Source organism: Cladosporium halotolerans, assembly GCF_011745625.1.
Source record: "Cladosporium halotolerans strain TM138-S3 chromosome Unknown Sca2, whole genome shotgun sequence".
Classification (NCBI taxonomy): Eukaryota; Fungi; Ascomycota; class Dothideomycetes; order Cladosporiales; family Cladosporiaceae; genus Cladosporium; species Cladosporium halotolerans.
Genome location: NW_027191453.1, coordinates 113,425 through 139,652, shown reverse-complemented (window position 1 = coordinate 139,652; position 26,228 = coordinate 113,425). Strand labels below are relative to the sequence as shown.

The 26,228-nt window shown below is 57.0% G+C and overlaps 9 protein-coding genes across 9 annotated transcripts in view; 4 read left to right on the top strand and 5 right to left on the bottom strand.

Annotated features, from left to right (window-relative positions):
• WHR41_00557 (uncharacterized protein) overlaps nt 1-1,451 on the top strand; it is a gene marked incomplete at both ends in the record, with an annotated part of 5,552 nt that extends 4,101 nt beyond the window's left edge. The window contains one exon of the mRNA XM_069369163.1: nt 15-1,451. Within this exon, the coding sequence (XP_069233667.1) occupies nt 15-1,451 (1,437 nt within the window). The remainder of the gene's footprint in view (nt 1-14) is intronic.
• A 99-nt stretch (nt 1,452-1,550) lies between these two features.
• On the bottom strand, nt 1,551-3,268 carry WHR41_00556 (uncharacterized protein; the record flags this gene model as incomplete). The annotated part of the gene is made up of 3 exons (XM_069369162.1): nt 1,551-2,272; nt 2,323-3,175; nt 3,254-3,268. 3 exons carry the CDS (start codon nt 3,266-3,268, stop codon nt 2,109-2,111), a joined length of 1,032 nt encoding a protein of 343 aa, XP_069233718.1. The 3' UTR covers nt 1,551-2,108.
• Nucleotides 3,269-3,519: 251 nt separating this feature from the next.
• On the top strand, nt 3,520-5,148 carry WHR41_00555 (uncharacterized protein; the record flags this gene model as incomplete). The annotated part of the gene is made up of 3 exons (XM_069369161.1): nt 3,520-3,739; nt 3,958-4,128; nt 4,180-5,148. The coding sequence occupies exons 1-3, from the start codon at nt 3,680-3,682 to the stop codon at nt 5,146-5,148; spliced, it is 1,200 nt and encodes a 399-aa protein (XP_069233666.1). The 5' UTR covers nt 3,520-3,679.
• A 1,219-nt stretch (nt 5,149-6,367) lies between these two features.
• Nucleotides 6,368-10,057, bottom strand: WHR41_00554 (uncharacterized protein; the record flags this gene model as incomplete). Its single annotated transcript, XM_069369160.1, has 1 exon — nt 6,368-10,057. The coding sequence occupies one exon, from the start codon at nt 10,055-10,057 to the stop codon at nt 6,368-6,370; it is 3,690 nt and encodes a 1,229-aa protein (XP_069233665.1).
• A 292-nt stretch (nt 10,058-10,349) lies between these two features.
• On the top strand, nt 10,350-13,850 carry WHR41_00553 (uncharacterized protein). The gene is made up of 2 exons (XM_069369159.1): nt 10,350-10,822; nt 10,882-13,850. The coding sequence occupies exons 1-2, from the start codon at nt 10,510-10,512 to the stop codon at nt 13,647-13,649; spliced, it is 3,081 nt and encodes a 1,026-aa protein (XP_069233668.1). The 5' UTR covers nt 10,350-10,509; the 3' UTR covers nt 13,650-13,850.
• Nucleotides 13,851-13,998: 148 nt separating this feature from the next.
• Nucleotides 13,999-14,699, top strand: WHR41_00552 (uncharacterized protein). Its single transcript, XM_069369158.1, has 3 exons — nt 13,999-14,085; nt 14,152-14,274; nt 14,327-14,699. Exons 1-3 carry the CDS (start codon nt 14,055-14,057, stop codon nt 14,401-14,403), a joined length of 231 nt encoding a protein of 76 aa, XP_069233599.1. The 5' UTR covers nt 13,999-14,054; the 3' UTR covers nt 14,404-14,699.
• Nucleotides 14,700-14,961: 262 nt separating this feature from the next.
• Nucleotides 14,962-16,549, bottom strand: WHR41_00551 (uncharacterized protein). The gene is made up of 3 exons (XM_069369157.1): nt 15,673-16,549; nt 15,453-15,605; nt 14,962-15,389 (listed from the first exon to the last, which is right to left on the bottom strand). Exons 1-3 carry the CDS (start codon nt 16,002-16,004, stop codon nt 15,305-15,307), a joined length of 570 nt encoding a protein of 189 aa, XP_069233719.1. The 5' UTR covers nt 16,005-16,549; the 3' UTR covers nt 14,962-15,304.
• A 1,755-nt stretch (nt 16,550-18,304) lies between these two features.
• On the bottom strand, nt 18,305-20,716 carry WHR41_00550 (uncharacterized protein; the record flags this gene model as incomplete). Its single annotated transcript, XM_069369156.1, has 1 exon — nt 18,305-20,716. The coding sequence occupies one exon, from the start codon at nt 20,714-20,716 to the stop codon at nt 18,305-18,307; it is 2,412 nt and encodes an 803-aa protein (XP_069233598.1).
• A 668-nt stretch (nt 20,717-21,384) lies between these two features.
• WHR41_00549 (uncharacterized protein) lies at nt 21,385-24,939 on the bottom strand (the record flags this gene model as incomplete). Its single annotated transcript, XM_069369155.1, has 1 exon — nt 21,385-24,939. One exon carries the CDS (start codon nt 24,937-24,939, stop codon nt 21,385-21,387), a length of 3,555 nt encoding a protein of 1,184 aa, XP_069233856.1.
• Between the last annotated feature and the right edge of the window lie 1,289 nt (nt 24,940-26,228).

The window sequence follows — 26,228 nt, the reverse complement described above, 5'->3', positions numbered from 1 at the left end:
CGAGATCAAAAAAGGGGAAGAACAAAAGCGCGAACGCAGCTGGTGGCATGCTTGCTCATGATCCCGCACAACCGAATCCAGATGGCGACGAAGCACTTGCAACCGAATTGGATCGTGGAGAAGCAAATGCAGCCTCTCCAGAAGTACCCGGTGACGAAGACGTCTACTCGCTCGGATTCACCAAAGCAATCGTTGATGAGCTTGTGAAAGACTTGAGCGACGATTTGGATCCCACTTTGTCTGCGAAAACCCACCTGCTCCAGCAGATATTACGGCTTTCGAAGCAATGTGGGGACAAGGTCCTGGTCTTTTCCGCCAACATTCCAACATTGGATTATCTTCGCGATCTCTTCGAAAGAGATAAGATCAGCTTTCGCCGAATCGACGGAGGTGTCGACATGAATAAGCGCACGCAGATGCTTTCTGAATTTCAAGCCGGCCGTGTCGACGTGATGCTCATATCGACCCGCGCGGGTGGGCAGGGGCTGAACATGCAAGAGGCAAACAGGGTCATCATCTTTGACTTTGGCTTCAACCCAGCATGGGAGGAACAGGCGATTGGGCGATCGTACCGCTTCGGTCAGAAAAAGCCGGTCTTTGTCTACAGATTCTTGGCCGGAGGTACTTTCGAGGCAAACATCTACAACACTCAGATGTTCAAGACCACCCTGGCGAAGAGAGTCGTCGACAAGAAGAACCCTAAGAGACACGCCAAGCGCAACACCAAGGAGTATCTCTACCCTCCGATGCCCGTTCACCTCGAGGATGTGAGCAACGAGCTCGGGCTCGACCTTGATCCAAACGTCCTCAGCAAGATCATGCAAGCCCAAATCGACCGTGGCTGCGCGCGAGACCCGTCGATCGACATCTGCGCCATCCGCACGATGGAAGTGCTACAAGCCGATGCTGCTGACGCCCCGCTGAACGAAGAGGAGCTACGTATGGTGGAGCAGAACAAGGTGGCGTGGAGACTCGGTCTCGAAGGGCCCGCCGCTTCTCAAGCTGCCATGAACAATCGTCCGCAGCCGAGAATGCCCGGTCTTCCTCGCAGCACAGCGCCCTCCTACGCAGGAGCTGCTGCCGCCCCGTTGAACGAAGAGGAGCTACGTACGGTGGAGCAGAGAAGGGCCGCATGGAGACTCCATCTTGAAGGCATTGCCGCTTCTCACTCTGCTTTGAACGATCATTCGCAGCCGAGAATGCCCGGCCCTCCTGAAAGCACAGCGTCTCTCTACGCAGGAGCTGCAGCAGGGCGCACTAAGAGTGTGCCCTCTGCTACACAGGTGCCTAGCCATGCAACTGGGCCAAGCTTCCAACCGCATCTGCATGCGCATAACTCGGGCAGTAATTTTGCCCCTCGAGACATTCGCAATCAGGCAGCGTCAGGAAGCCAACTGAATCTATCTGGTAGAGCGGCGAGTCTGGGTGGCCTGCCATTTCCCAGGCAGTGAGCTTCTGTGGAGAGGGATGTTGCAAAGATTCTGAATCCTTGAAGCGTGGAAAATTCGGTAATGACAACATGGGACGTCTGCTGCTGAGGCAAGGATAAATGGAGAGACACTTTTTGCTTTGTGCGTTCGGAGTTTGTAACAGCATAGATACCCCAAGTCTTTTTCTGCATGTGAATAGTATAGCTTATGTGTCCCTGGCTTCGCTCGATTCAATGCTGTCTCTGAATCATTCTCGAGACTGCCGGCCCATTCCCTCCGCTGTCCTTCAATATCCGCGGCTCGAATCCTCTCCGCGACCGAATCCAAGCCGGTGACGCCTATCTTTCGTGCGCTTTCTGCATTCGCTGGTTAGCGAGTGCGAACTCCTAGGATCCACGAGAGATTTCGCTTCTTCGGTGGAGGGTGCATGATAGAGGCAGGGATATGACAGCGGCGTCGTCGTCAGCCGTGCATAGCCCGCCCAATACCAGCGGATGTGCGGGATTGCCTCCACGTTGCGCCAGGATGTGCATTCTGACGCATTCCAGTGAAAAATGTTCCACCAGACAGCTGAGTGAAAGTCCACGCTTCACGTTGCTTTCGGCTGACTAGAAGCTTGGGCGTTTCACAGCAAGAGGCATTCAGAGATACTCTTGTCTTTGCGAAGAAATTCAGGACTCAAGTTGGGGTTATGGGCCCATTCGAAGTGACTGGCGTGATGGGGCTCTGCGAAGAAGGTGTGCCCGTTCTGCTGATTCGCTCGGTGACCTCCACTTCGTCGCCCACTCGGAGGACGGCACCTGATGGGCCAGCGCATGCGTATTGTCCAAATACGGGCTTATCTGGAGACTTGTTAGCTACAAACCATGAGAAGAGAGGCATTTGCACTGACTGGGAAAGTTCTCGTTCACCCTGCGGTCCTTAGCCAGCAACCCATAGAGCTGACGGTTGGTAGCGATCATGCCTCCTTTGGAAAGGTCGGCGTTGAGGCTCAAGCATCGGACCGTTCGGAACAGACATCTTACGGATACTTCTTGCTCTCTGTCGGCCTGTGAACGAATGGAGAGCATGCTCCAGCCATCTTCACCGTACGGTTCTTGCTCATCGCCGGTGTCAACGTGTACGTTGGGGCGAAAGCGAATAATGATGTCTTCTGTCCGAGCAATAGGTGGCAGACGCCGGCGCGCATCCTCTTCGGACGCGGTTGTGGTGAGAAGTAGAGGCGCAGCATCGGCAAATCGCAGGCGCTGTGGCTGAAACTTGTCGTTGACCGAAACCGATAAGGCGGTGTAATGCTTCGGCATGTAGACTGAGCCAGGAATCTCTCTTTGCCCACTACCTCCGATGTACAACAGACGGACGGGAAATTTGAGATGATGGCTGAAGTACTGAGCGACTACCTCACCCATATCCAGACCAGTTGCTTTCGTGCCGAAGATGCTGACTTGGAAGGATTGCGCCTGCATGAGGCTCAGTGGCGAAGGGGTCAGAGGAATGACTATAGAGCGATTCGCCTCAGCCTGCGTTTGCGTGATAGTGAGTTTGCTCCAAGACCTGTCTACGGCGGTGTGAAAAAGACCAAGCTCGAAGTATGACTTGATCGTGATGTGTTCAGCTAGTCCATGATTGTCGCCGGTTGGGGGCTTGATAAGCACATATTGGCGATCAAAGCGCAGGCCTTCATTCGTAATTTCAGCTGCTGAGACTTCGAGAGGTCTAAGACTCTTGACGGGGTAGATGAAAATCTACATCATCAGACATTAATTAGATCATGCGCATGGCTTCACCCTAGACGGATGACGTCGGTCGAACGGATCACGCACCCGCTGGATTTTCATGGCGATCGAGGCAGATATGGTGGTCGTACTGTTTCCCGTGCGTGTCGTTTGAGCATCTGAGGTGTAATCTGATGGAAACGTGCCGGAATGTAGTCGACAGTGGCAGTAGAGTACTGGGGGCGGCGAAGGCAGAGTTGCTTAGGGCTGACCTAACGAAGCCCCACCAAATCCGCCCAATTAGGAAGTACTCCAGCGAGCAACCTTGACCTCGTACCAAGAGCTGCCACTGCACCTCATCTCGTGCCCAGGCCACCAGCGGCAAGATTCTACCTAAAGGGCAACAGTTGTTTTGCGAACTACTGTACCTATACAGCCTTCGTGTAATAGGTCGTCAATCTCCCTGCCTCATTCCGAGCGGAGCCGAACCCACCTCGCCGTCACCGCCCACAGTTCGGCTGTTTAGCGCCACTGATGGCGGAGGGCACGTCAACAGAGAGGGCCTGCGACAGATGTCGAGAACGACGAGTCAAGGTATGCATTCCACCCTGTCTACGTGCGCCAAAACCCTGCGGGCTGGCAGACGGAAGTTTCGCACGAAAGATGCTTTGCGGGCTCCATGGGTTCCCTCTGGACTATATTCACTACTCCATGTCAATTTCGTGGCAATCAGATAAGAAGTTCTCTGCACTCGTTCTAGATGCGAAACTTCGCCCTGTCGTTGAGAAAACTCGTTGATTCTTCGGCTGCAGTGCGACAAGAGACATCCGGCATGCTTTCGCTGCGAGAAGCTCGGCAAGCCGTGCCCCGGTTACGACAAGAAGCGCAAATTTGTTGACGAAGGTGCTTCTTTACGGAAGAAATATGAAGGCGAAGCTGGTAAGGAGCTTGCAGGAAGCCAGTTTTCCGACCTGTCTCTAAACGTATGGTGTCCTCAACTATGCAATCATAAACAGCGAGCTAACTTACTGTAGAGCCCTCGTAGCACACTGGCAGGCGCAACTGATGACTCACCAAATTTCTCGAATGCACGACGACGGCGAAACCCATCTGAGCAGAGTACGCCAAATCTTCAGCAGGATGTCTTTCGATCTGGTTTGCCGAAAAGCGAGGCCAATACGCGAATGTTCAAACCAGATCCGGCTTTGCTACCACTTTCGGAGAACCCCAACCCGTTACCTCTTATTCCACCTGCCTCATCGGAGATGGATATCGACAGCCTCTTGAATGACGCGCTGGATCCGAGTCAATATGATCCTGCATGGTTTGACCTTGAGCCTGATTCGTTCTATGGGAAGAACAATAACTCATGCGGTTTCATCCCAGACATGCCAAACATCGTTGATGAGGTGGACAAGACAGTACCACATCCCACCATAGAAGCTTTCAGTACACCAGGGTCTGGCTTGAATGTCGATAGCGGAAGTATGTGGGCCACAGAAACACAGCTTCACACGAGTCAGATAATCACGGATGAAAGAGAACATGAGATGGCTTTCCTGATACGACATTTCAGCGAGTCACTTGGGCCTTGGATGGACCTCTTCGATTGCGAGAAGCATTTCGGCCAACTGGTACCACTGAAGGCTCTGCGAGATGCTTTACTCAAAAATTCAATAGCGGCTGTGGCTGCGAAACAGCTGGGCCGTGTCCGCGGCCAAAAGCCATTTCTCGGGCGACAAAATCAGAAACCCGCAGCAATGGAAGTCATCAACGACGCCTTGGGAATCGACTGGTATTACAAAGCTGCAAATTACTACGACAAAGCAATCATGTACTCACGACTGTACTTGCAAGCCCTGTCTGGTAGTCTAAGCGACCCGGCATCACCCGCAACTTCTGCGACACTTACCGCCGCAAACTCGGACGACCTTTTACTGGCTGTTTCGATCTTTTCACTGTACGAGTCGCTTGACAGTGCTGAGATAGGGTGGACACAGTAAGTCGAACTTTTGCATTAGCACTACCAAGCGTTGAGAGACGCCAGTCTCGGCTCGAGACGTTCCTTTCGCCGAGTCACACACTAGCTTTACGTCAAGCTAACAGAATACAGGCACCTCAGCGGCATGAAGTCGCTTCTCAGCGTTCTCGGGCCGTCAGCGATCGATCCTCAGAATCCTCTGGAGACATCACTTGAGCGGAGAGCTTCTTTTTGGAATTTTGCTAGAGCCGACTATCAAGCAGCCTACATCAACCGCACGCCAACTCTGCTCGATACAGAGGACTTCCCTATGTGGCAGAGTTGCGGCCTGCAGGTCTCCCAAAGTGGATCGTTGTACTTTGATCCTGAAGGATTGAAGGCGGATCCTTGTCATCGTTGCTCGACCGTCCAGCTCGTAGCCCATACCCTTCTCTGGATAGTCCTACGCACGATGAACTACTTATCGTTGCCCTCCCAAGAGATCGCGACGCGACAATCAGTCTGGGAACAAGTCACTGCCCAGCTTGACGCTTGGCATGCTTGCCTGCCTATCGCGTTCCAACCAAGCGCGCAGCTTCGACACCCTGTGTCTCGCAGGACGAGCGCCACACCTGGCTCGCAGTCAACGTCACGAACAGGTATCAATGAGACGTTCTTCTCTATACCGCTCTGCGCCGCCACGATGCAACTTTATCACTTTACCCGAGTGCTGCTTCTACTGAGCAAGCCCACGCAGACGCAAAGCTCTTCTCGATTGCAAGCATATCGTGAGGTGTCCTCGCGAGCGCTGCACCATGCACACGTCATTCTCGGCATAGCGCTTGGTCGACCACACCCTGCAGTCCGCGTGGAAATGCTACTGCCGTTATTCGCCGCTGGGACGTGTTTGGAAGCGGACGACGAGAGGTCATTAGTGGTAGAAGTATTACGGGCTATCGAGCTGGATACCGGGTGTGCCACACAAGGGCGCATCAAGGAGCTTCAGAGGGAATGGGGCTGGGAAAACGCCAGCATAGTAGCCGCCGCAGCGTAGTCCAGAGAAAGGGCTAGGCACGACGATTCTTGGGGAAACTCCACTTTTGGGGCAATGGCTCAAGTACTTATGAATACATCCCAGTCACGCTCTACTCCGTACAATGATTAAGGCTGGGCGTGAAGAAAATACGAAACTCGCTTGTGAGTAACTCAGCAGTACAGATTCCGTCAATCTATCTTACGCCACCCTTTTGAACTCCATTTCCTCAGCCATGGTTCTCATCGCCAGCGGCAGGAACATCATCTGCCGTTGCTACTGGCGGCGCATCCCCACCCTCTCCTTCACCTTCGCCCTCATCCTCGTCGTCATCATCATCGAGCACCCTAGCTGCCTTTTTCCTCTGTGAAGGCCGGGCCTCGGTCTCCTCGTCTCCACCCGCGTCCGACATCCGCTCATCCCCATCCGCGCCAGGAGTCTCAGCAGCGGGCGACTCGCTCTGCTCACGAGCATTTTGCGTCGCGCCTTCGCCGTCCTCGTCGGAAGAATCTTGGATGAAATCTGCCGACTTGTACTTGCTGGACTTGGCGGAAGCGTCTTTGCGGGCGAGTCTTCTCTTCTTCTTTTTGGGCGCGGCCTCGTCGTCTGAGCCGTCGCCGCCAGGGGTGACCGAGCTTCTCTCACTGCGATTCTTCTTCTTGCTCTTTCTCCGCTTCTCGCCGCCCTCAAAGTCGCCGTCTGTGCCGTCGAGCCCGTCATCATCGCTGTCGACGATGTCACCCTTCTTCTTTCTCTTCCCGCCAGTGCCCTTGGATTTGGGCTTCTTCTCGCGCTTCTTGCGCTCGCCTGTCTCGGGGTCATCTGTGTATTCCGCCTCTTCGCGGGCCTTCTCGTCCTCGAGTCGCTGCTGGATAAGCATGCGGTCCTCCTCCATCATGCGTCGCCGCTCCTCGGCGATCTTCGCGCGATGAGCCTCTTCCTCCTCAAGCTGCTTACGCTTCGCCTCTTGGCGCTGCTGAATGGCCGCCTCACGCGCCCGCTTCGACTCCTCGAGCTTCGTGGCGTTCTTTTGCTCGTACTCGGATTGCTTGCTAATGGCTTCGGCAAGTTGACGCTTCATCGTGTTGCGGCCCATGGAAGCACGCTGCTCGATGTCTCCAGCAGGGAAAGGCGGATTGGGCGCCTTGGCGATTTCGCTGAAGGCTTCGATAGCGTCGTCGAGATCTTTACTTGCGGTCTCGACATCTGTGAGCGAACGCTGCGATTCCTTGAGGCCGTTAACGAGCTGTGCGATTTGGATCTGCACGAAAGCCACGTTGAAGCGGTGGTTGAGTTCGTCCTTGGCGCCCTGGGCCGCTTCCAGTGCGCGACGCGAATATGCAAGTGAGGTTTTCATTGATTCGAGACGGGACTCGGCGGACTCGGACCTAGCACGCAACAGCCAGACGCGGCCGAGACATGCCAAAAGAGTAGGAAGCTGAGGGTCTGTCGCCTTGATTCTGCCGAGCGCGATCTCGTAGTTCTCGATTGAGCGGCCGAACTGCTTGACATCCACGAAAATGTGGCCAAGGTTGAGGTGGACACTGTAGTCCTTGATACTCTCGCGGGCCTTGGAGAAGATCTGAATGGTGTTCTGCAAGTCCTTCCGGTCTTCCACGAGTGCGATACCCATGCCTTGTGCGGCGTAGGCGTTCCGCGGATCGAGAGCCAGAACCTTGTCGAAGAATTCAACAGCACGCCTGTAAACTCCACTGCGCTTGTCTTTCTCCTGATCTGTTGATCTGGGCATCTCACGCGCGACTGCCAGGTGCAGATTTCCCATGCCAGTCAAGGAGTAAAGATCGTGCTTGTCGTAGTTTTGCAGAGTGTGCTTGTAATGGCGCTGCTCTGCATCCTCGTTCAGTGCAAGCGTGCGCTTCTTGGTCTTGTTGATCCACCAGCCGTAAAGACTGCGAATTTCAAGGTTGCTCGGATCGGACTCCATCAGCTGCTTCATCGACTTGGCTCCAGTTTCTGGCTCGGTGTTGAGCGCAATATATGTGAGTCGGAGGCTGGCATCTGTGTAATCGGGATGGCGTTGCAAAAGGCTGGTGTAGACACTCTTTGCCTCTTCGTCCATGCCTTCTGATTCGTACGTCCGGGCAAGGTTGAAGCTGATGGTAGTGACGAGAGCATCGGTATCGATTGACTCGTTGTTGTCGCCCATCTTGACGCAGGCATTTAGTGCAGCTTGGAAATCCTCGCGAGCCAGCGCGTACTTCTCTCCGTAGAAGTGGAAGCATCCGATGTTGTTCAGCAGTTGCGGGCTGATCAATTCACGAAGAGCCTTCTTCATCTCGGCCTCATCTTCGATGTCCTCGGGGCGCTCCTCTTCCGGAATACCTTCTGTCTCCATTTGCTCGACTTGCAGCAGGCACGCAAGGCTCTTTTCGGGTGCATCAATTTCGTAGAGACGGGCAAGATTCAGCAGCACAGCGGCATCCGGCGCAACCTTCTTCTTGGGGTCTCGCCAAGACGCTCTCACTTGCTCGAGAAGCCCGATTGCTCTTCTGCGCTCTGCGCTCTTGTCCTCTTTGCTGCCAGCGGCCTGTGCTGCAAACACATCCTCAGCATGAAGAATGCCTAGCAGAGTCATCGCTTCGGGGCTCCTGCTCTGAGCGGCAATCTTCTCGAGTCTGAACTTCGCGCCGTCGAAGTCACCATTCGCTATCCTGAGCTGTGCAGCGCCGAATTTTGCAGGCAGATATCCCTTTTCATCACCTCCTCTTGCCAAATCGGACTTGTTGTAGCATTCTGCTGCACTAGCGGTGTCATCTTGGTAATGCGCTTGACGTGCGCGGAGGTACCAGCCATCACTCATGATAGCAGTTGTGTCAGTCTGCTCCACAGCACGCTTCGCCAGCTTGTCCACGTTTGCCCAATTCTTCCTCAGCAAGAAATATCCTCCGAAGGTAGCGCAGGTCAGCGGCTGCATGTCGTTAAGCTTGAAAGCTGTCTGCGTATGGACGGTCATGGCTTTCTTGTACAAGGGCCCGAATGCCTCGTCCGTTGTCGCAAAGCGGCTACTTTGGTCAAGGAAGTACAAGCCCAGGAGTGTGTGCGCAATGCTTGAGTTCGGGTTGAGCTCGAGGGAGCGGTCCCAGGCGGCATGCGCATGATCTTTGTGACCCAACGACCACAGGCAACATCCAATACCAATACGAGGGTCCGGGTCAATCATGTCGGGCGCGCGTTCCAGAGCCTGCTGATACATCTGAAGGGCATCCGCGTATCTGCCCAGAGTGTATGTTGCCCTCGCTTTACCCAGCAATGCGATCATGTTTTTTCCATTCGAATGGCGCAAGGCCTCCTCAAACGCTTTGGCGGCGTCCGTCAGCTGTTTGCTGCGGTCGCCTCCTGAACGACCTGCAGTCTGACCAGTAAAAAGCGCTGCCTTTAGCAAGCCCAAAGCACCCCGAGCAAGGGATAAGGGTGGGTAAGAGGGACTTAAGCGCATCGCGTCATTCAGAGTCGCGGTAGCATCCTGGAGAAAGTTGTCCTTGTTCCGCTGATCTTCGTGTTCCGAATCTGGCTTTGTGCGGCGTGTTTGTCTGCTTCTCGATAGTTGCAGCCAAACAAGGCATGTGAGCAAGGCGAGTCGGTCCTCTGTCTTCCCTCGTTCAAAGGCTTGCAGCCCTCTCTTGATCATATCGATTGCAATGTCCACCTTCTTCTCCTTAACATATGCCAACGCGATCGTGATCCAGTAGTTTTTTGCTGCATTCTCGTTCCCTAGCAAATCGCAAAGCTCATCGGTGTCGTCCTGAAGCTCGGTAAGGTCAAGGTTGACCGCCTCATCGCCATCCTCGCCGCGGACGGGGATATCGATGACTGCAGGAATGTCGCCAAAGCGTGTGTAGCGTGCAGTATCATCGCCACTCGCGTGGCCGTTGGTGAGGCCATTCTGGACAGCCGCCATTGCGGCGGGAGATGTTGGGGGCTCGTGAAGTGGTTGGTCTTTCGTGTGATCAAAAAGCTTGGCGATACGGTATGAAAAGAGGTATCAAGTGGTGCAGTGGTGCGAGAAAAAGTAGAAATGAACCTGTGAAAGGTGTTTATACAGTCCAACAAAAGTGAAAGTGAATGTCGCGTTGTAGACAGGCGGGCCAACAGCGCAGCTGCAGCACCCCGGAGCGCTCCCGCAGAGCCTCAGCGCGCCAGCGCGCCAATGATCGTCGACCACCGAGGTGGGACGGGATGGGACAGTTACAAGGCAAGACCATCTTTCATTTGCAAGAAGACACGGCTTGAACGTCACAGCTTCTGGAAAGGTTGACTGGAACTTGTGCCAGTCACCATATGCGCGTCGCATTGGGATGAAGTAGCTAATCACCGACCGCATCGGCACCCACCCAACCCTTCACTGCAAGCATGTCTTGGATGCAACCTCAGTCCAATGGCGGCGGATATGCAAACGGCGGTCCCAGCGCTTCCGATCGCGTCCGTCGCTACGACTTTGACAGCAGTCGCGACAACAGCGCGGACGAGCGTTCGCGGTCTCGAGGACCAGGCGGCTATGGAGGCTTTGGTGCTGGTGGACAGAGCGCTGCTCGCGTCCGCGCGCCAGGAAGACTGAATAGAGGAGATGCCACCAGAAAGAGCAGAGATGAAAGTACTTGGAGTAAAAGTCGTAGCAGGAGTCGGCCAGGTGGTCTCCATGGGCAGGCCGGTAGTCAGGTTGAAGGTCAGTCTGCGGTTGTTCCTAGGTTGTATACACTCCAGTTGCTGAGACCATTTTCACAGAGATCTTGCGCTATATCGAACAACAATGGTCCTTCATGGCATCAGAGTCCTGCATACCCATCAAGGTTGCACTCCAGCTCAACGACCAAAGCTCCTTGGGTCTGATGGACCAATACGACCAGTTCCAGGAAACTCACGAACAGCTCCAGAACGCCCTCAAGGTCATCGTGAACGAGCACCATCAAGGATTCAACAGCAGCATAGGAACATTCCACAAAATTCAAGCCGCCATCCTCGCCTCGCAGCACCGCGTAAGAACCTTGAAGGCTGGTTTGCTTGCAGCGAAAGGCAGCCTGGCTTCAACAAGACCAGAATTGAAGGCCTTCGCTCAGAGTAGCCAAGAGTACGATCATATGCTCTCCGTGCTGGCCACGATTGAGCAATTGCAGGCAGTGCCTGAGAAGCTTGAGGCAGAGATCTCCGAGAAGCGGTTTTTGGCCGCAGTCGAGACGTTACAAGATGCGCTCAAGCTCATTCGAAAGCCAGAATTGGAGGAAATCGGAGCTTTGAGTGACCTCAGAGTCTACCTGGGTAATCAAGAGCACTCACTCACGGACATCCTGGTTGAAGAGCTTCACAGTCACCTTTACCTCAAAAGTCCCTACTGCGAAGCACGATGGAAGGCCCACGCAAGAAGGGATCCCGCCCGTGGCGCAATATCTCCTGAGGATAGGGCTTTACATGCATTCTTCGAAGGTTACAACGGCACAGAGCCGATGCAAGAAGACACGACCCGTAACCCTGAAGCGGACACCTTCTATTACATCCAGCTACTGACAGAGGCATTGAACAACATGAGCCGCCTGGATGTTGTGATAGACGCGATCGAGCAGAGACTGCCCGTAGAACTATTCCGAGTTGTCGAGCGTTCCCACAACGAGGTCGAGCAACGGCATCCAAACACAATGCATTCTGCTACCCGGACACGACCCGAGACCCTCAGTCTAAATGATGGATTGGGCGAACAGCACAATGCTACGCTCAATGATTTGTTAAATACGCTCTTCGCCAAGTTCGAGGCCATCGCCGAAGGTCACTCGGTCTTGCACTGCGTCATTGCAGCTGTGCTGAAACGTGAGGGCTCTTTGGATGGGCCCACACTGAACCGCAGTTTCAGGGAGTTATGGAAGCTCTTGCAAAGCGAAATCCGCACTCTACTACACGACCACCTGGCTTCGAGTGATAATCTTGGACATGGAGCTCGGCAGGAAAATGACCCTTCTGCCAACATCTTCAAGTCAAGGCCGAGGGACAAGACGCGCAGGCTATTCAAGCTTGCAGATACTGACAGTAAATCAGCTGAGCTGGCCACGGAACGCGAAGATTTAGAATACATCCTGAAAGCATCGGTTCCAGGCTTGGTGAATCGCAATGCTCGGGAATCTAGGAAGGAGAGTGACGAGAACGACGCTTTGCCGGATCGCTCAGCCACAGGACATAAGCTTCTGGTGGAACCAAGCATCTTCAACATGAGCATTCTACTGCCGCCCTGTCTGTCTTTCCTGAACAGATTGCGGGAAGTGGTACCTCCGAACTCGAGCGTTGTAGCGTCCACGCTTGAGTCATTCTTAGACGACTTCCTCATCAATGTGTTCTACCCGCAACTGGAGGAGACCTTGTTGGATCTGTGTTCCCAATGCTTCAACGATATTTCGGCTTTCCAGCCGGACCCGCAATGGCAGCAGCATGCACAGAAGCCAATATTCAAGGGTGTCATCCGCTTTTTTAGCATCATTCAAGGTGTGTGCAAGATGCTTGATAGCCTGCCTCATGAGCAGAGCTTCAGTCAACTAGTCATTGCACAAATGCGCAGCTACTATGACCGTTGCTACAATTGGTCAAAGGGTCTCTTGCAGCGAGCCCAAATGTCACAAGACGAGACACCGCGCATGCGCCTCGCTGCAGACCTTGCCACTGGTGGCGCTGTCCAGCAAACTGTGGTGGATCTCCTCTCAAGCACCGATGAAGAGAAGATACCCGGCCTTGTAAGCGAAGAGAGCTCGGCGCTCCTCTCTCAAACTCTACAGCGCCCACTCGACGAAGCAGACCTCATCCACGACCGGAAAGCCTTGGGCGCTCTCTGCGTCCTCCACACCAGTATGAAGTGGCTTGCAACACGCAGCAAATCGCTCGAGTACATCTCGCCCCGAGCAGTCGACACATCAAATCTCCAATCTCACCATTCCCGCCGCTGGACCATCAACGCCAACCTTCCCTCGGCGCCCGCGCACCCATACCTACCCCTCGACGAGCCCACAGCAGAGCAATTCAACGGCGTCGTCTTCAGCTTCTCCGAGCTCAGTTCTCTCATCCTGCGGACCCTACACATTGACCTCCGTCTGCACTTGTTGCACGGCACCAGCACCGCCATGCGCAACACCTACGCCCTGAACCAGCCTTACAACGACCCGGACCCCGCCGTTCTCGCCCTGGCGACATCCATCGCCTCCTACGACGCACAGCTCGGGATCCACCTGTTGCCAGCACAGTACGACTTCCTGACCGCCCACCTGGACGACTTGGCAAACGCGGCTCTCATCAAGCTCGTCACGCTCATACCGGCTATGGACAGCCACGGCAACGCGCGCATGCAGCTGAACGTGCTCGTTTTGCAGCAGGCATTGAAGGCTGTGCAGCCTAGCGCGACTCTCGAGCGGGCAGCGCGATTCTACGAGTTGGGAACGATGGGCAGGGAGGCTGTTGAGAAAGGAGGTGCGGAGGGTTTTGATGGGGACAGTTTGAAGGTTCTGGCTGGGCTTGTGGGATGAAGCTTGGTCGGTGTTGTTTTTGGTGTGCATGTTGGATAAGCGACTTGTATGTAGCGCATTGTCTTGAGAGCGATTCATATGGTGTTGGCAGGATTTCTCATCTACCTCTGGTCAAACAGCGTAAGCAACACAAAGCTAAATGATAAAAGGCCATAACAGGTGCAACAAATTTGGATGCCACCAAATTGCTACTGGACGAATCATCATATTGCATCTAGAATCAAATCCGAGTCAATAATTTATTCGTCATTACTGTCCGCCTCACGAAGCAAATCAGGAGACCACCTGCACTTCGCTTGCCAAATTCCACACCTCAGCAGCTCGACTCCGCCCCTCAACCCCGCCATCCATCCATCCATCCCTCACCCTCAACCCCTCCAACCCAACCCCAACACCAAGATCAAAATGTGCCACGGCGTAACCTGCAGCACCTGCCGTAAGCCCCATCCACAAGGGGAAAAAATCCCTCCCACCTCACCCAACTCATCACTAACAACCCCAGACGGCAAAACCTGGTACGGCTGCGGCTCGCACATCCCCTCCGTCCTCGACGCCGTCCCCGAGAGCGAGCGCTGCAGCTGCGGGCCGAAAGTCGAGAGAGATGGCAAGGCGTATCCGCCGGGTGGTGAGTTGAGGTGTGACTGCTGATGTTGGGCCGCTGGCTGAATGTGGCACAGGCTCGCTGGGAGGCATGTTGATGGGGATGTTTGGCTTTGGGGGCAAGGCGAAGGGGGAAGGGAAGGAGGAGCTTTGAGGTAGTGGGTTTTGGGAGTGCTTAGGGGTTTGGAGTAGGTGCTGCTGGAGGGAGGGGTTGTCGTGGTGTTTGAGGTGAGGCGGGCGTTTGGGGGTATGGAAGCGTAGGGCTAGTCTCTAGTGGAGTTCCGTTGAACATCGTCTATGCATACATGTGCATTGCCCTCTCTCGGCTCACGTGAGAGACCACTAGGCATTCGATCGAGTTTGGGCTCCACATCCTGGCCATTGGGGTCACGGGACAACGCAATATACCCGGAACAAGGAGACCGTAAATCTCATACAATCGTCACGCACAATCTTCTACCCGCCACACCACACCACTCCCACCTCCTACCCAACCCCACCCAAGCGCCCAAATCCCCTCCTCAGCCCACCGAAACTGAGATACCGCCCATTGGCTCAATCTAAGAATAAACCCCCATTGCCGCCCCCGTCCCCGTCCCCATCCCTCCAATCCAATCCCCTAAACGCCAACATAAATCCCGGCCATTGGGCCGACCCGTCCGCATCTGCCCATCCCAGCGACTCGCAGCAACGCCCATGCCAGCCATGCCGGCACCTGAGTCGCGCCTCGCAGCAACCCGTGCCCTCCTGCAAAAAGGGCCCCACAAGCGCTAGCGACGCCCACGTGCGCGGCGGCTGCAGAGCGGGCATGCAAGGGGAGCGAGTCGGGGCGCTCGCGGGCGGGAAGCTTGTTTGGACGTCGGCTTTTGCGTGGGTATGTAAGTGAAGTAATGAGATTTGAGCTCGCTGGTGGAGCTGGTGTTTGCCTGGCCGTGGGTATCGTTGAGGAAATACGAGTTTGTCGTTGAAAACCGGAAATGTCGTGAGGTTTTGCCGCCGTTTTGTTAATTTCTTTCTTTTTGTACAAAGCAAAGGCAGGAGTGCGAATTGGGCGATCAGCAGTCCACTGGAGCGGGATACCGGGCTTTCGCGGCGCGGTATTGCTCGGGGTAGCGTTCTGCTGCGCGGCGGTTCATGGCGCTGTTGGTCCTGATCAGTCGTTGTTGCTAATCGTGACTTGCGCGCGAACTGCAAGCTACTGACCTGACTTTCTTCTGCGTCCACTCGAGATCCTTCTGCGTCTCCTTCGCAGCTCTCACGCCGTCAGCGAAGTTCGCCCGCGTCTTAGCCAACCGCGCGCGTGCCTGAGCTTGCAGTGCGAGAAGCTCGCGGTTCTTTGCGTTCAGTTCGCCGGACCTGTTATTCGCAATTGCTCTGTCAGCGCTTTGCCGCATGCCACTTCACAGAATCGCGAGAAACTCACATCTGCGCCTGCTTCACCATGTTGCGATCGAGCGGGACAGGGTTGTAAGTTTGCGAAAGGCGCTCATTCATGTAGTCCAGCAGGTCGACGCTGGTGGCGCCGGCCGTGGAGCTGTCGTAGTCGCTGCCGGCATAGTTGCTTGACGCCGACGAGTACAGGCCGCCGCCGGTAGAAATACTCTCTGCTCGCTCGGGTGGGGAGGCGGAGAGCTGGCTGTAGCCGGAAGGGTTGCGGGCGTGGCGAGGTTGGAATGGTTGCTGTTGAGGCTGCTTGCCGGGAACCGGCACGGGGAGGGTGGCGGATGGTTGGTACTGGTAGTAGCCGGTGGCCATGATTGATGGATTGATTGATTGATTGTAAGGGGCGATGAGTGTTTACGATAAGGTAGATGGTATGCAGAGTGATCAATGGCAATGGCAGTGGGCTTGGATGAAGTGGAGAGAAAGGAAGAAAGAGAAAGTCAAACCTACTCCCCCTCGCGATCATCAATTTATACCCACGGGCGACGACAAGGACGAGCATTCTTCCCGTCTCCAAGCCGACGAGACGCCTGCGTCGGCTCGCCTACCCGCGGCCGAAGGCCTGTGAGACGACGACGACAGCGGCAATGGCGGGCGACATCACTTCACATGCACCACCTTTCACAAGATCGAGGCGGCCATCGCCAATGCCCGCGTCCGGCGGACCCAGACCTCTGCCCGGCAGTGCCGCCATTGGTTTCTTCGCAAAGCTAATCAGCTAGCTGCATGCCCTCCAGCGTGGGCAGCTGGGGCGCGGAGTAAGTGAGGGAGCAGCATTGGCGCGGCCGGCCATGTGAAAGAGCGTCGCCAGGGGGGGAAGCGCTGGCAGGAGGAGGATTCTCAGATGATACTACTCGGGGCTCGCTGGGCGCGGCGCATGCAGGCGCGCGCGTGCGGGACTAAGGCGAAGACGGGCAATGCTTGCGAGGCCGGAAGAGGGAGACGCGAGGCCGCTGCTGGTGGTGGTGGTGCTGGGTGGCACGGAAGGGCGGTGCTGGCGAAGGAGCGTGAGGTAGAGTAGGGTGCATGGCGACAGCAAGGACAGGCCCGACGCCCAACTCCCAACGGCGGCCGGGCTGCAGCTGCAGCGACGGAGGACTGACAAGGTGGAGGCTCGTCAGACGAGAGGACGGCGTCGGTCGGGGGCTGCAGCCACCGGTGCTACCACCGCACGTTTCCTGCCATGGCAGCTGTCAACAGAGCGGCGGGCGAGAGCGTGTGCGAGGCTGGCCATCGACCCGCTGCCCGGCGTCTGCAGTGCGAGGGCGGTCGTGCAGGCCGGTGGCGTGGCCTGAGGTGCGCGAACGACGTCGGCGGGCGCGGTCGACGCCTAGCCGCCGCCTGCGCAACGATTGGCCGCGAGAAGCGCATCCGCACACACGACCGCGCAAGTCGTGGAACGGTCGAGCAGCCTGCGCGAGCTCGCCCTCTCGTCCGTATCCGTCCCGTCATCGCCGAATCCTGCTTGCGATCCACGGCGCCGGTGAGGACGCAATTGATTGATCAGCATGGATTGGGTGTCACGTTCATCGTCGATGGCGTGGACGTGGCCTTAGTAGACGGGCAACGCCGATAGCACCTACAAGCATTCGATCAATCATCAAACTCCCATCAATCGGAACACTCACGCGACATTTCTGAAAAAAAATCTAAGAATCACTCCCTCCACCCATCCCGCCAATCTCACCTATACCACCCGCAAAATATACTCGATTCCACATCTCCCCGCCCCAAGGTTCAGCCCCCGAAACACGCCCCAAGCATCAACATCCACGCTACCCAGGTACCTCACCTCCCATACCTACTACCCCACGACTTCTGACCCCACGCCCGCTCGCTCGCGCATCAAGCCGACCCGCCCGCCGTACGTACATTAGGGTAGAGCAGAGATCGGGCACGGCGGCATTGGCTCTTGGGCACCAACGGCCGGTCGCCCAAGCCCACGCCATGACAGCTCACCACCTCGCCCCTTTCGCGGGAAGGGCCAGATGAGACGTGGCACCCACGGAGAGGAGCATGCAGGGACGCAAGGAGCGGTCAGCGGGGATAATGGCTAGATTGCTATGGGAATTGACTTTTTATTTGCTTTTTTGGCAAATGTTGGGCTGTGGAGGGGTGGGTGAAGGGGGGGAGGGCGTGGATGGAGGGGTACCTTATTTTGTGGGTGCGTCATTGCCTTTTGTCTCGGTTACTTCACTTTATCTCTTTGGCGGGTGCCGGACTCGCTCGTCGGCGGGATCGTTGCGCATCCATCCCCGTGACGGACAACCCATGCGCCCAACGCTGCAGCCTTTCTGCGGACGCAATGCGACCGCGTGGACGTACCGGCTTATTCCTCGCACGTTGCGACCGCGCGGGCATGGAGGGGGGCGCTTTTCTCATGCGCGTCGGGCGTTGGACTTTTGCGGAGCTCGCACGAGAGGTACATGTACGTACGTACATAGGTAGAGGTAGGTAGGTATTCGTGACGAAAGGCTTCTCAAATCTATCGTTTTCGCTCGTCGCGTGCTTCCTTCCGACTCCTGCGTGTAATAAGAGGTTCATATTTATCATCAGTGCATATGCTTCCTCTAACGGGCATATTTCCCACAGATCTATCCATTTCCTATATCTCAACCCTCAGCAATAGCATCGCTCATGACCTCCGCGAACCGCGTCGCGCGATCGCGGTCCTGCATCGCCGTCTGAATGCCCAGCAGAACCCTCTGCACACCAACGCCAATCTCCTTCCCGCCCGTCGTCTCCTCGATCGCCCCGATGGCAGAGCGGATATCCGCCTCCGAGAACTCCCCGCTGTGCTCCATGATATTCGCCAGCTCGCGCTGGGTGTTGACGTTAGGGACAGCGATCTGCGCCTTGAAATCGAGCTGCAACTGCTGCAGCACGGTCTTCTCGGACGTCGTGCCGATGATGAGCAGCGGGCGGCCGGACGGCGGCTTGTTCTTCATCAGGCCCTTGATGGCGGCGAGCACGGAGCTGCTGAAGCGCGGGCCGATGGGCACCCAGTCGATGATGAGGTCGATGTCGTCGAGCACGAGGATGTTGAGCGGCGACTTGTAGGCGTCCGTGAAGACTTTCTGCAGGTACTGGATCTTCTGCATCTCGTTCATGCCGATCATGTCGACGGGGCGCACGAGCTTGATGAAGGGGAACTCGGAGTTGATGGCGATGCGGGCGGCGAGGGCGGTCTTGCCGGCGCCGCGGGGGCCGTGCACGAGCACGGAGAGCAAGGGCGTGGTGTTGGATTTGACTTGCTTGATGAAGTCGCCGCCGATGGCGAGGATCTTCTCGATGTGCGGGCTGAAGGGGATGATGCCACCCTCGACGGCGCGCTGGAGGTCTTCCTCGCTGACACCGAAGAGGGGTTTGACTTCGTCCAGGGCGCGGAGGAAGTCCTGCATTTCGACCTTCATGTCTTTGATGCTGTCGTCGATGGCCGCGACTGTGCCGACCTTGATATGTCTCTGCATGGCGAAACTGCTCGCCGACTTGACCAGACCGTTGATCTCAGCACCGCTGAAGTTGCGGGTGAGCCTCGCGAGTTCTTGCACATTGACGTCGCCGCCCATGATGTTGTTCTCGAGCATCTTGTTCGTGTGAATCTTGATAATCTGCGCTCGCCCGGCCTCGTCCGGCAGGCTGATCTCCATGTGCACTTCCAGACGGCCGGAACGCAGCAGCGCTTCGTCGATCATGTCTTTGCGGTTCGTCATTCCGATCAGGAGGATGTTGTTCAGCTGGTCCACACCGTCGAGCTTCGTGAGCAGCTGGTTGACCACGCTGTCACCCACACCAGTTCCACCACCCGCGCCAGATCCTCTCTGCTTGCAGACGGCATCCAGCTCGTCGAAGATGATTATGTGCAGCCCAGACTCATCCCCCTTCTCCCTCTGCTCCTGCTCCGCGTCCGCGAACAGCTTCCTGATGTTCTCCTCCGACTGACCCACAAACTTATTCAACACCTCCGGTCCATTAATGACCTTCGGCTCCCTCGCATTGAGCATCTTCCCAATCTGCCTCGCAATAAGCGTCTTGCCCGTTCCCGGCGGGCCATACAGCAGGATACCCCTGACGTGCTGGATGCCAATCTTCTCCGCGAGGCCCGGCGGGAAAATGCGCGACGCGAACGCGCGCCGGAAGATGTCGCTGAACTCCTTGTCCAGGCCTCCGATGCCCATGTCCTCGAACTTGAAGTCCGGGCGCACGACCGAGTTGGCCGCGGGCCGCCGGTTGGAGCCCTTGAGGTTGATCGGCGTGCGCGCGTCCTTGAAGTAGTTGAGCGCCGTCTCGGGCGTCAGGATGCCGCGCGCCTGCGGGCTGGTGTGCTGCGCCGCGTCGCTGGCCGACTTCAGCGACGAGATGTCGACCAGCTCGACCGTGCGCACCGTCATGCGCAGCGGGATGCTCTTGAAGTCCATCAGCAGCTGCTGGCCCGGCGCGAAGATCTGGTGCCGGAAGTTGTTCGCGAACGCCCGCCCCAGCTCGTCCTGGTCGTACGGCGCCTCCGTGCTCTTCTTGCCCGCGAAGCCGACCTCCACGTCCATGCTGCCCAGGTAGCTCTGCGCGCCCTGGCTGAAGGGGTCGTAGGGCTGCACTTCCACGACGTCCGTCAGCGCGACCTGCATCCAGGTGCGCTGGGCGTCGCTGAGGCTGATGTGGCCGCGCGGGAACTGGGGGAGGGGCCGCGCGCTCAGGACGAAGTGGCCGTTGATGAGGAGGTAGACGTCTTGGCCGTCGTGCGAGGGCGGGATGTCCTGCGCGGACACGGCGCAGATGTTGCCGAAGGTGAAGCTGTTGTCCGGGCTCTTTGCGGGACGCAGCTGCATGCTGCGGCCGCCGCTGGGGGGAGGAGCACCGCGCATGCTGCCTCCGCCGTATCCTTTGGGTTCCTGGCTGTACGAGGCGGGTTGTTGGGGAGAACGGTAGTCTCGAGGGGGCTGCTGAGGCACGGGTCCGCGGGATGAAGGAGGCTGAGGTGAGGGTTGTTGGCCTCGGCTGCCGAAGAGATTGTCGCGGTTGAACATGGTGTATAGCGAAGGACAAAGAGAGGTGTGCCCCTCTCTGTGTTAGGTGGTCACTGTCGAGAGTCGGTGAAGGTAGCTCGGTTTGGCAAGATGTGCTATGTGGCGAGCAAGTGATAAAGAGAGAGCGACGACAGGACCAAGAAAAGGTGTTGTGAAGAGTATGTCGTTGCCTTGGGATGGAGGTACCTAAAGTTGTAGTTTAGGTGTGGGTGTGATGTACACAGCCGACGAACGTGCACCGCTTACGTCGTCGCTTGACCCTGTGCCCGCCCGCCTCACAAGATGTCACCCCGCCTGCTCCGGACGAGTCGCCGATATAAAACATAACCACAAAATCAACACAATTCATACTGATGGAATTCGAAATGATGTGATGATAGTCATATTTGTACAATGACATAATTACAAAATATACACAGGTGTCGGACCGCAACCAGAAAAAAGTGCTCCAACCCAGATTTCGAAAAGAAAAAAAAGGAAAGGCCTCAATCGCGCAGGCCAGTAAACGCAAACGACAGCCCCAGCCAACAGAACAAAAAAACTGCCAGGCATCGCGATGCCGGTCGATGGTGTGAACGCAAAGCCCCCCTCGCAGTCAAATGCTATCAGATAAAAGCCAAAAAAACGGAAGCCGCCAATATTCAGTTGCAAACAAACGTTCCTACACTTTACATGACGAGACCCATGATCTCCCTCACGCTCTTGTCCCAGTTCTCCGCGCGGCAGAGTTCCTTGACGAGACCGGCGAGGTTGTCGATGGCGATGTTGGCCTCGCCGAGAGTCATGTGCTCGGCGTCCCAGGTGAAGCTGAGTGCGACGGACTTCTTGTCGTCGGCGACGAAGCCGGTGATGGTCAGGCCGTTGTCCATGCGCGTCAGCATCTGCAGCATGTTGAGGCCCTTGGGGTGGCCCTGAGCGGTGGGCGCGGTGGGCAGCCAGTTGAAGGACTGGCGGCGGATGAGCGGCAGCAGGGCGTCGGCGTCGGCCTCGCGCTCGGCGAAGGAGCGCAGGTCGTCCTCGCCCAGGTGGTCGCGCATGCGGTCGACGATGCGCAGGAAGGGCGCGTGCGCGTACGCTGAGTTGGTCTCCTCGCCCTTGCTCACGTTCTGCATGAAGCTGACGGCGTTCTTCTGCAAGGGCACGGCGATGCGGTCGAGCACGTACTCGACGGTGCAGCCGGAGATGTCGAGAGGGTTGCTGGTGTACGCCTCGCGCTCGAGGACGGAGTAGTCGCTCTGAAAGGGCCAGTTGCGGGCTGCGTTGAGAGTACCGAAGATGGCCTCCTTGCCGCCGGTGTGCTTGATGTTGAGCAGCGCTATGGCGGCCTTGACCAGCATGAAGATGGGGATGTCGTGCTCGGACTTCAGACGGTGGATGTCGTCGCACTTGACCATGCGGCGAACACCCTTCTGAGCGGCAACTTTCTGAGAGAGCGAGACGCGACGCTCAGTAGGGCGAGCACGGCGACCATCGTGACGACGCCAGCCGTAATCGTTACCCTTGAAGAACTCGGGAGTGCGCTGCGGCGGCCAGAGCGTGCTGTCGGGGACGGATCCAATGCCCTGGAGCTTGTTGGTCCAGTAATCGACGCCGTTTGTGGCCTCAGTGCCGAAACGGTGGGAGTTGTATGCAGATGCGTACTCAGCGAAGGAGCCGTGGCGGATGGGAGAGCCCTCGCCAGAAAGAATGGTGACAATGTCGTCGAGCCAAAGCTTGGTCATGGACATGTCGCAGATGGCGTGAGAAGCCACGACGACAAGACCGGAGGTGCCGTCAGCGATGCTGGCAATGTGAACGCGGAACATGGGGCCGCCCATTGAGGCGGTGTCGTATTTCTGGTGGTCGAGGAGCAGGTCGTTAAGGGCTTCCTTGCTCTCAATCTTGTGGCCGGAGGTAACAGCTGCTCTGAACCAAGGCTGCTTCGCGCGGACAGTGACAAGGAGAGGAACGTCGTCCTCACGCTCGACGGCGAGAGATCTCAGAGTCGGGTGGTAGGCCAGAACCTCCTTCATGGCCTTCTCGAGCTCACCAGCGCCGCACGGCGCGTGGTAGCTCCATCTCAGGTTCCAGGAGGTAGGGCGGCACCTGTGCGCGAAAACAGCATCCCAATCAGGCATGGGAACAACATCCTCGACATCATCCCAGGGAAGTGCAAGGGCAGCCAGCTCTGCGGAAACGAGAGCCTTAGCGCTCGCGTAGGCCTTCTCATCTCCCTGAACGTACGTCATGTCCTTGAGGGTGGGCGGGCCCTCCCTCTGAGGCTTGTTGGCGGCAGCTGTCACCGAGGGCCTGGAGTCGATAAGATCGGCCTGGTTCTGGATGGTGTCGCAGTTCTTGAAGTCCTCGACGGTGATGTCCCTGCCGAGGTCCTTCTTGACGGTGCCGGAAAGCTGCATCATCATGAGAGAGTCGGCGAAAGAGTTGATGGTAGACTCGGGCAGAAGGCCGTCAGCACCAGAAATCTTCTTCCAGATCCTGATGAGGGAGTCGACAGTCGGGGCGCTGGCATCGACGGCGGGACCCTCGCTCTTCTTGATCCACTCACGGACGTAGACTGCCAACTCAACCTTGCGAATCTTACCGGCAGCGGTCTTGGGCCAGTCCTCGAGTCCCAGGTCGTCCTTGAGGTTGATCACAGTCTTGGGAGCGAAAGCCGGGCCGAGAGCCTGAGAAGCCATGTCCTTGAGGATGTTTGAGGGAGTGACCTTCTCGCCGCGAGACTCGATGACGGCGATAGGAACCTCACCGGCCATCTCATCCGGAGCACCGACAACCTGAGCCATGTAGACGCCCTCAGCCTTCTGGAGGCACGCCTCGATGCTGGCAGGAGAAATGTTCTCACCACCTCTGATAATGATGTCCTTGTAACGGCCAGAAATGCGGACAGCGCCGTCCTCCTCCATGACAGCCTGATCTCCGGTAATGATCCACTGGGCGCCCTCTGCGTCCACGTAGAAGCTGTCGGTCTTGACGTTGGGGTCCATGTACTCGCCAATGACCTGCACACCACCGTTGTGGAGCTCACCAGCCACACCACGAGGGACGACGGTGGTGGTTCCGGGCTCACAGATCTTCACGCGAGCGCCCCTGCTGGGCCTGCCGGAGAGGACTTCACCGTTGCGCAGGACGGGGCCTTCCCTGATCGGCCAGATGAGAGTGGACGGGCTCTCGGTCATACCGTAGCTGGTACCTCCGGGAACCTTGAGCGCAGCCTCGCAGGACTCGACAACGCTGGGGAGCACACCGGCACCGCTAATGTCAATGCTGATCAAACTGCTGATGTCGGTCTTCGAGAAAGCGGGGTGAACGATCATAGCCTGCGCGGTGGTGGGCACCAAACTCATGTGAGTGGCCTTGAATTTCTCAATGCACTCCAGCGAAGCCTGCGCTTCGAAAGCCTCCGAAGGGTAGATGATCGTGCCTCCAACAAGGAGGAAACCAAGAGCCCAGCCGATACCGTAGGAGTGGAAGTTGGGCAGGTGGAGGATGAAGCGGTGGCCGGCGGTAATGTCGCGGGGCTCTGTGTATGCGAGTGCCGCGTTTGCGGTGATTGCACTGGAGAGGGCACAAGGCTTGGGGAGCGAAGTGGTGCCGCTGGTGAACAGAATGACCGAAGTCTCCTGAGGATCCGCATCCGTCGGGGTGTCCGGAGGTGTGAGCTCTCCAGACATGATCTCTGAGAGCAGGCGCCATTCGTTGGCGGTCTTTGTGGTATCAGGATTGGCAAGAAGGATCTTAACAGGCATAGTATCCAAAAGCTCTTTGGGCAGACTCTCCTCCAACTGGCTAGCGGTTGCCGCGTCAGGGGCCGCAATCATGACCGGCTTGACGAGCTTGAGCATGTGTGACACCTCATCACTGCGAATCGCGCTCTTAGGATTGATTGGTACGAGAGGAGAGTGGAGGTAGGCGGCTGCCCACAGGAGGAGGGCCCATTCTGCCTGGTTGTTGCAGAAGCAAGCAATGGGTCTGCGGTTGATAGGTGATAGGCTGTTGAGGGTGGTTGCTAATCTGCGTGCTCCGCGGTCCAGGTCTGCGAAGCTCCATTGCACGAAGTCGTCGTCGGAGTGTTGGTTGCTGACCCAACGGAAGTTGGCAGCTTTCTGGTGGTATGAAATCAAGGCGGTGCCATTGGGGTTTGCGGCGACGGCTTTTTGCCAAACATTAAGGTGAGAGAGGTTGCTGGTGTCGACGGGCCGTCCGGCAGCCTCGGAGAGCAGCATGATCGGCGGTCTCTCTGTGTAAAGGGATCGGGTAGAACGAACGACGTAAAGCAATGGGAAAACGAGGGGAGGAATCTTCAGTCGCGAGTATTAGTAGTACAAGACGGTAGGATATGGGGACGAAACGTCACAATGGGGAAGCGAGCGGGAAAGGAGAGAACGAGGAGTAGGGTGAACATTATTAGCAACAGACAGGCTTTCTGGTCGGCATCCTTATGGATGAACTATTGCAGGGCCGCTCCGGATAGGGCATGGCGGCCGTTGAGGAGAAGTCGCGTGTCTGTGATACGGTGTTGGCGCGGGCACGGCGGACGTAATTGGACGAGATCAGCATTTGCTAGATCGACGGGGGCGCAGACTTCCGTGGCATGCGCGACAGGTACTAAACCCGCGCCGTCGAGGGAGCAGCCTGGCGTCTTCAGGCCGGCGGGCGGGTGAAAGCATGTTGCCGCCTCTACGTGGGCGGGCTTTGTTTAGAGGCATGGCACGCGGCACACACCACTGGCACGATCTAAGTTTGTGCTCCGAGATGTCGCAACCCGCGAGTCCCGCAGGCCGGGAGGCACTCCTCGCATTGTTTTGCAAGACGATTTCGGACCAGGAACCCCGGGCTTCGACCGCGTGCAGAGCCGGCCGTTTCTGAGTCTCGGGGCGAGCAGGGGTGCTGGGCTCTGCGAAGGCCCGCTGGGCTGACGGGCTGCTAGCGCCAGGGCTCTCGTGTTTGGCCGCCGATTTACGCGGTGATCTGCGGCCTGCAAACCCACCTAGGGCCGAGGAGAGTCGGTGCGCACTCGGGGGGACTTTGCCGGCCCCTATTGGCGCGCGCATCTCAAATGGCGGGCGAGGAGACGAGGTGAGATGAGCGCGTCTCGATAGGCTTCTGCGGCTAGACACGCCGCGGAAAGCAGCTTGGCTTGTCTGGTTGAGGGAGCCTTCGCTGGGTCGGTCGATAAGGCACAACGGGAGGCCTGGTGACTTGTGTCTAATTGTTACCGTGCTTGACGCGCTAGAAGGGATACGATACTGGAGGTGCAGAGACGCGCCGTTAGCGCACAGATGGGCCCGGGGTCTGCAACAGCGTGCTCGGCTGGCGTTGTAGCAGCTGCAGTGGGATGCAGCGCGCGCCACTACTGACTCGCAGGCACGCAGCCCTTCGCGACAAAATCAATATGTGCATGCGGCAAGCGAGCAGATGGACCCGCGCGGGATGTTTCGCATGCTTCGAGTGCGGGCGCGCAGGCGAGGAAGCGAGATAATAGACTCGGGCAGGGCGGGAGCAGATGAAATTT

Coding starts and splice junctions, on each gene's coding strand:
- WHR41_00553 (XM_069369159.1), top strand. CDS start 10,510: ATGTCTTGGATGCAACCTCAGTCCAATGGCGGCGGATATGCAAACGGC. Junction 10,823..10,881: donor GGCCGGTAGTCAGGTTGAAG/GTCAGTCTGCGG, acceptor CCATTTTCACAG/AGATCTTGCGCTATATCGAA.
- WHR41_00552 (XM_069369158.1), top strand. CDS start 14,055: ATGTGCCACGGCGTAACCTGCAGCACCTGCC. Junction 14,086..14,151: donor CGTAACCTGCAGCACCTGCC/GTAAGCCCCATC, acceptor TAACAACCCCAG/ACGGCAAAACCTGGTACGGC. Junction 14,275..14,326: donor CAAGGCGTATCCGCCGGGTG/GTGAGTTGAGGT, acceptor AATGTGGCACAG/GCTCGCTGGGAGGCATGTTG.
- WHR41_00551 (XM_069369157.1), bottom strand. CDS start 16,004: ATGGCCACCGGCTACTACCAGTACCAACCATCCGCCACCCTCCCCGTG. Junction 15,606..15,672: donor ATGGTGAAGCAGGCGCAGAT/GTGAGTTTCTCG, acceptor TGCGAATAACAG/GTCCGGCGAACTGAACGCAA. Junction 15,390..15,452: donor TGGACGCAGAAGAAAGTCAG/GTCAGTAGCTTG, acceptor CAGGACCAACAG/CGCCATGAACCGCCGCGCAG.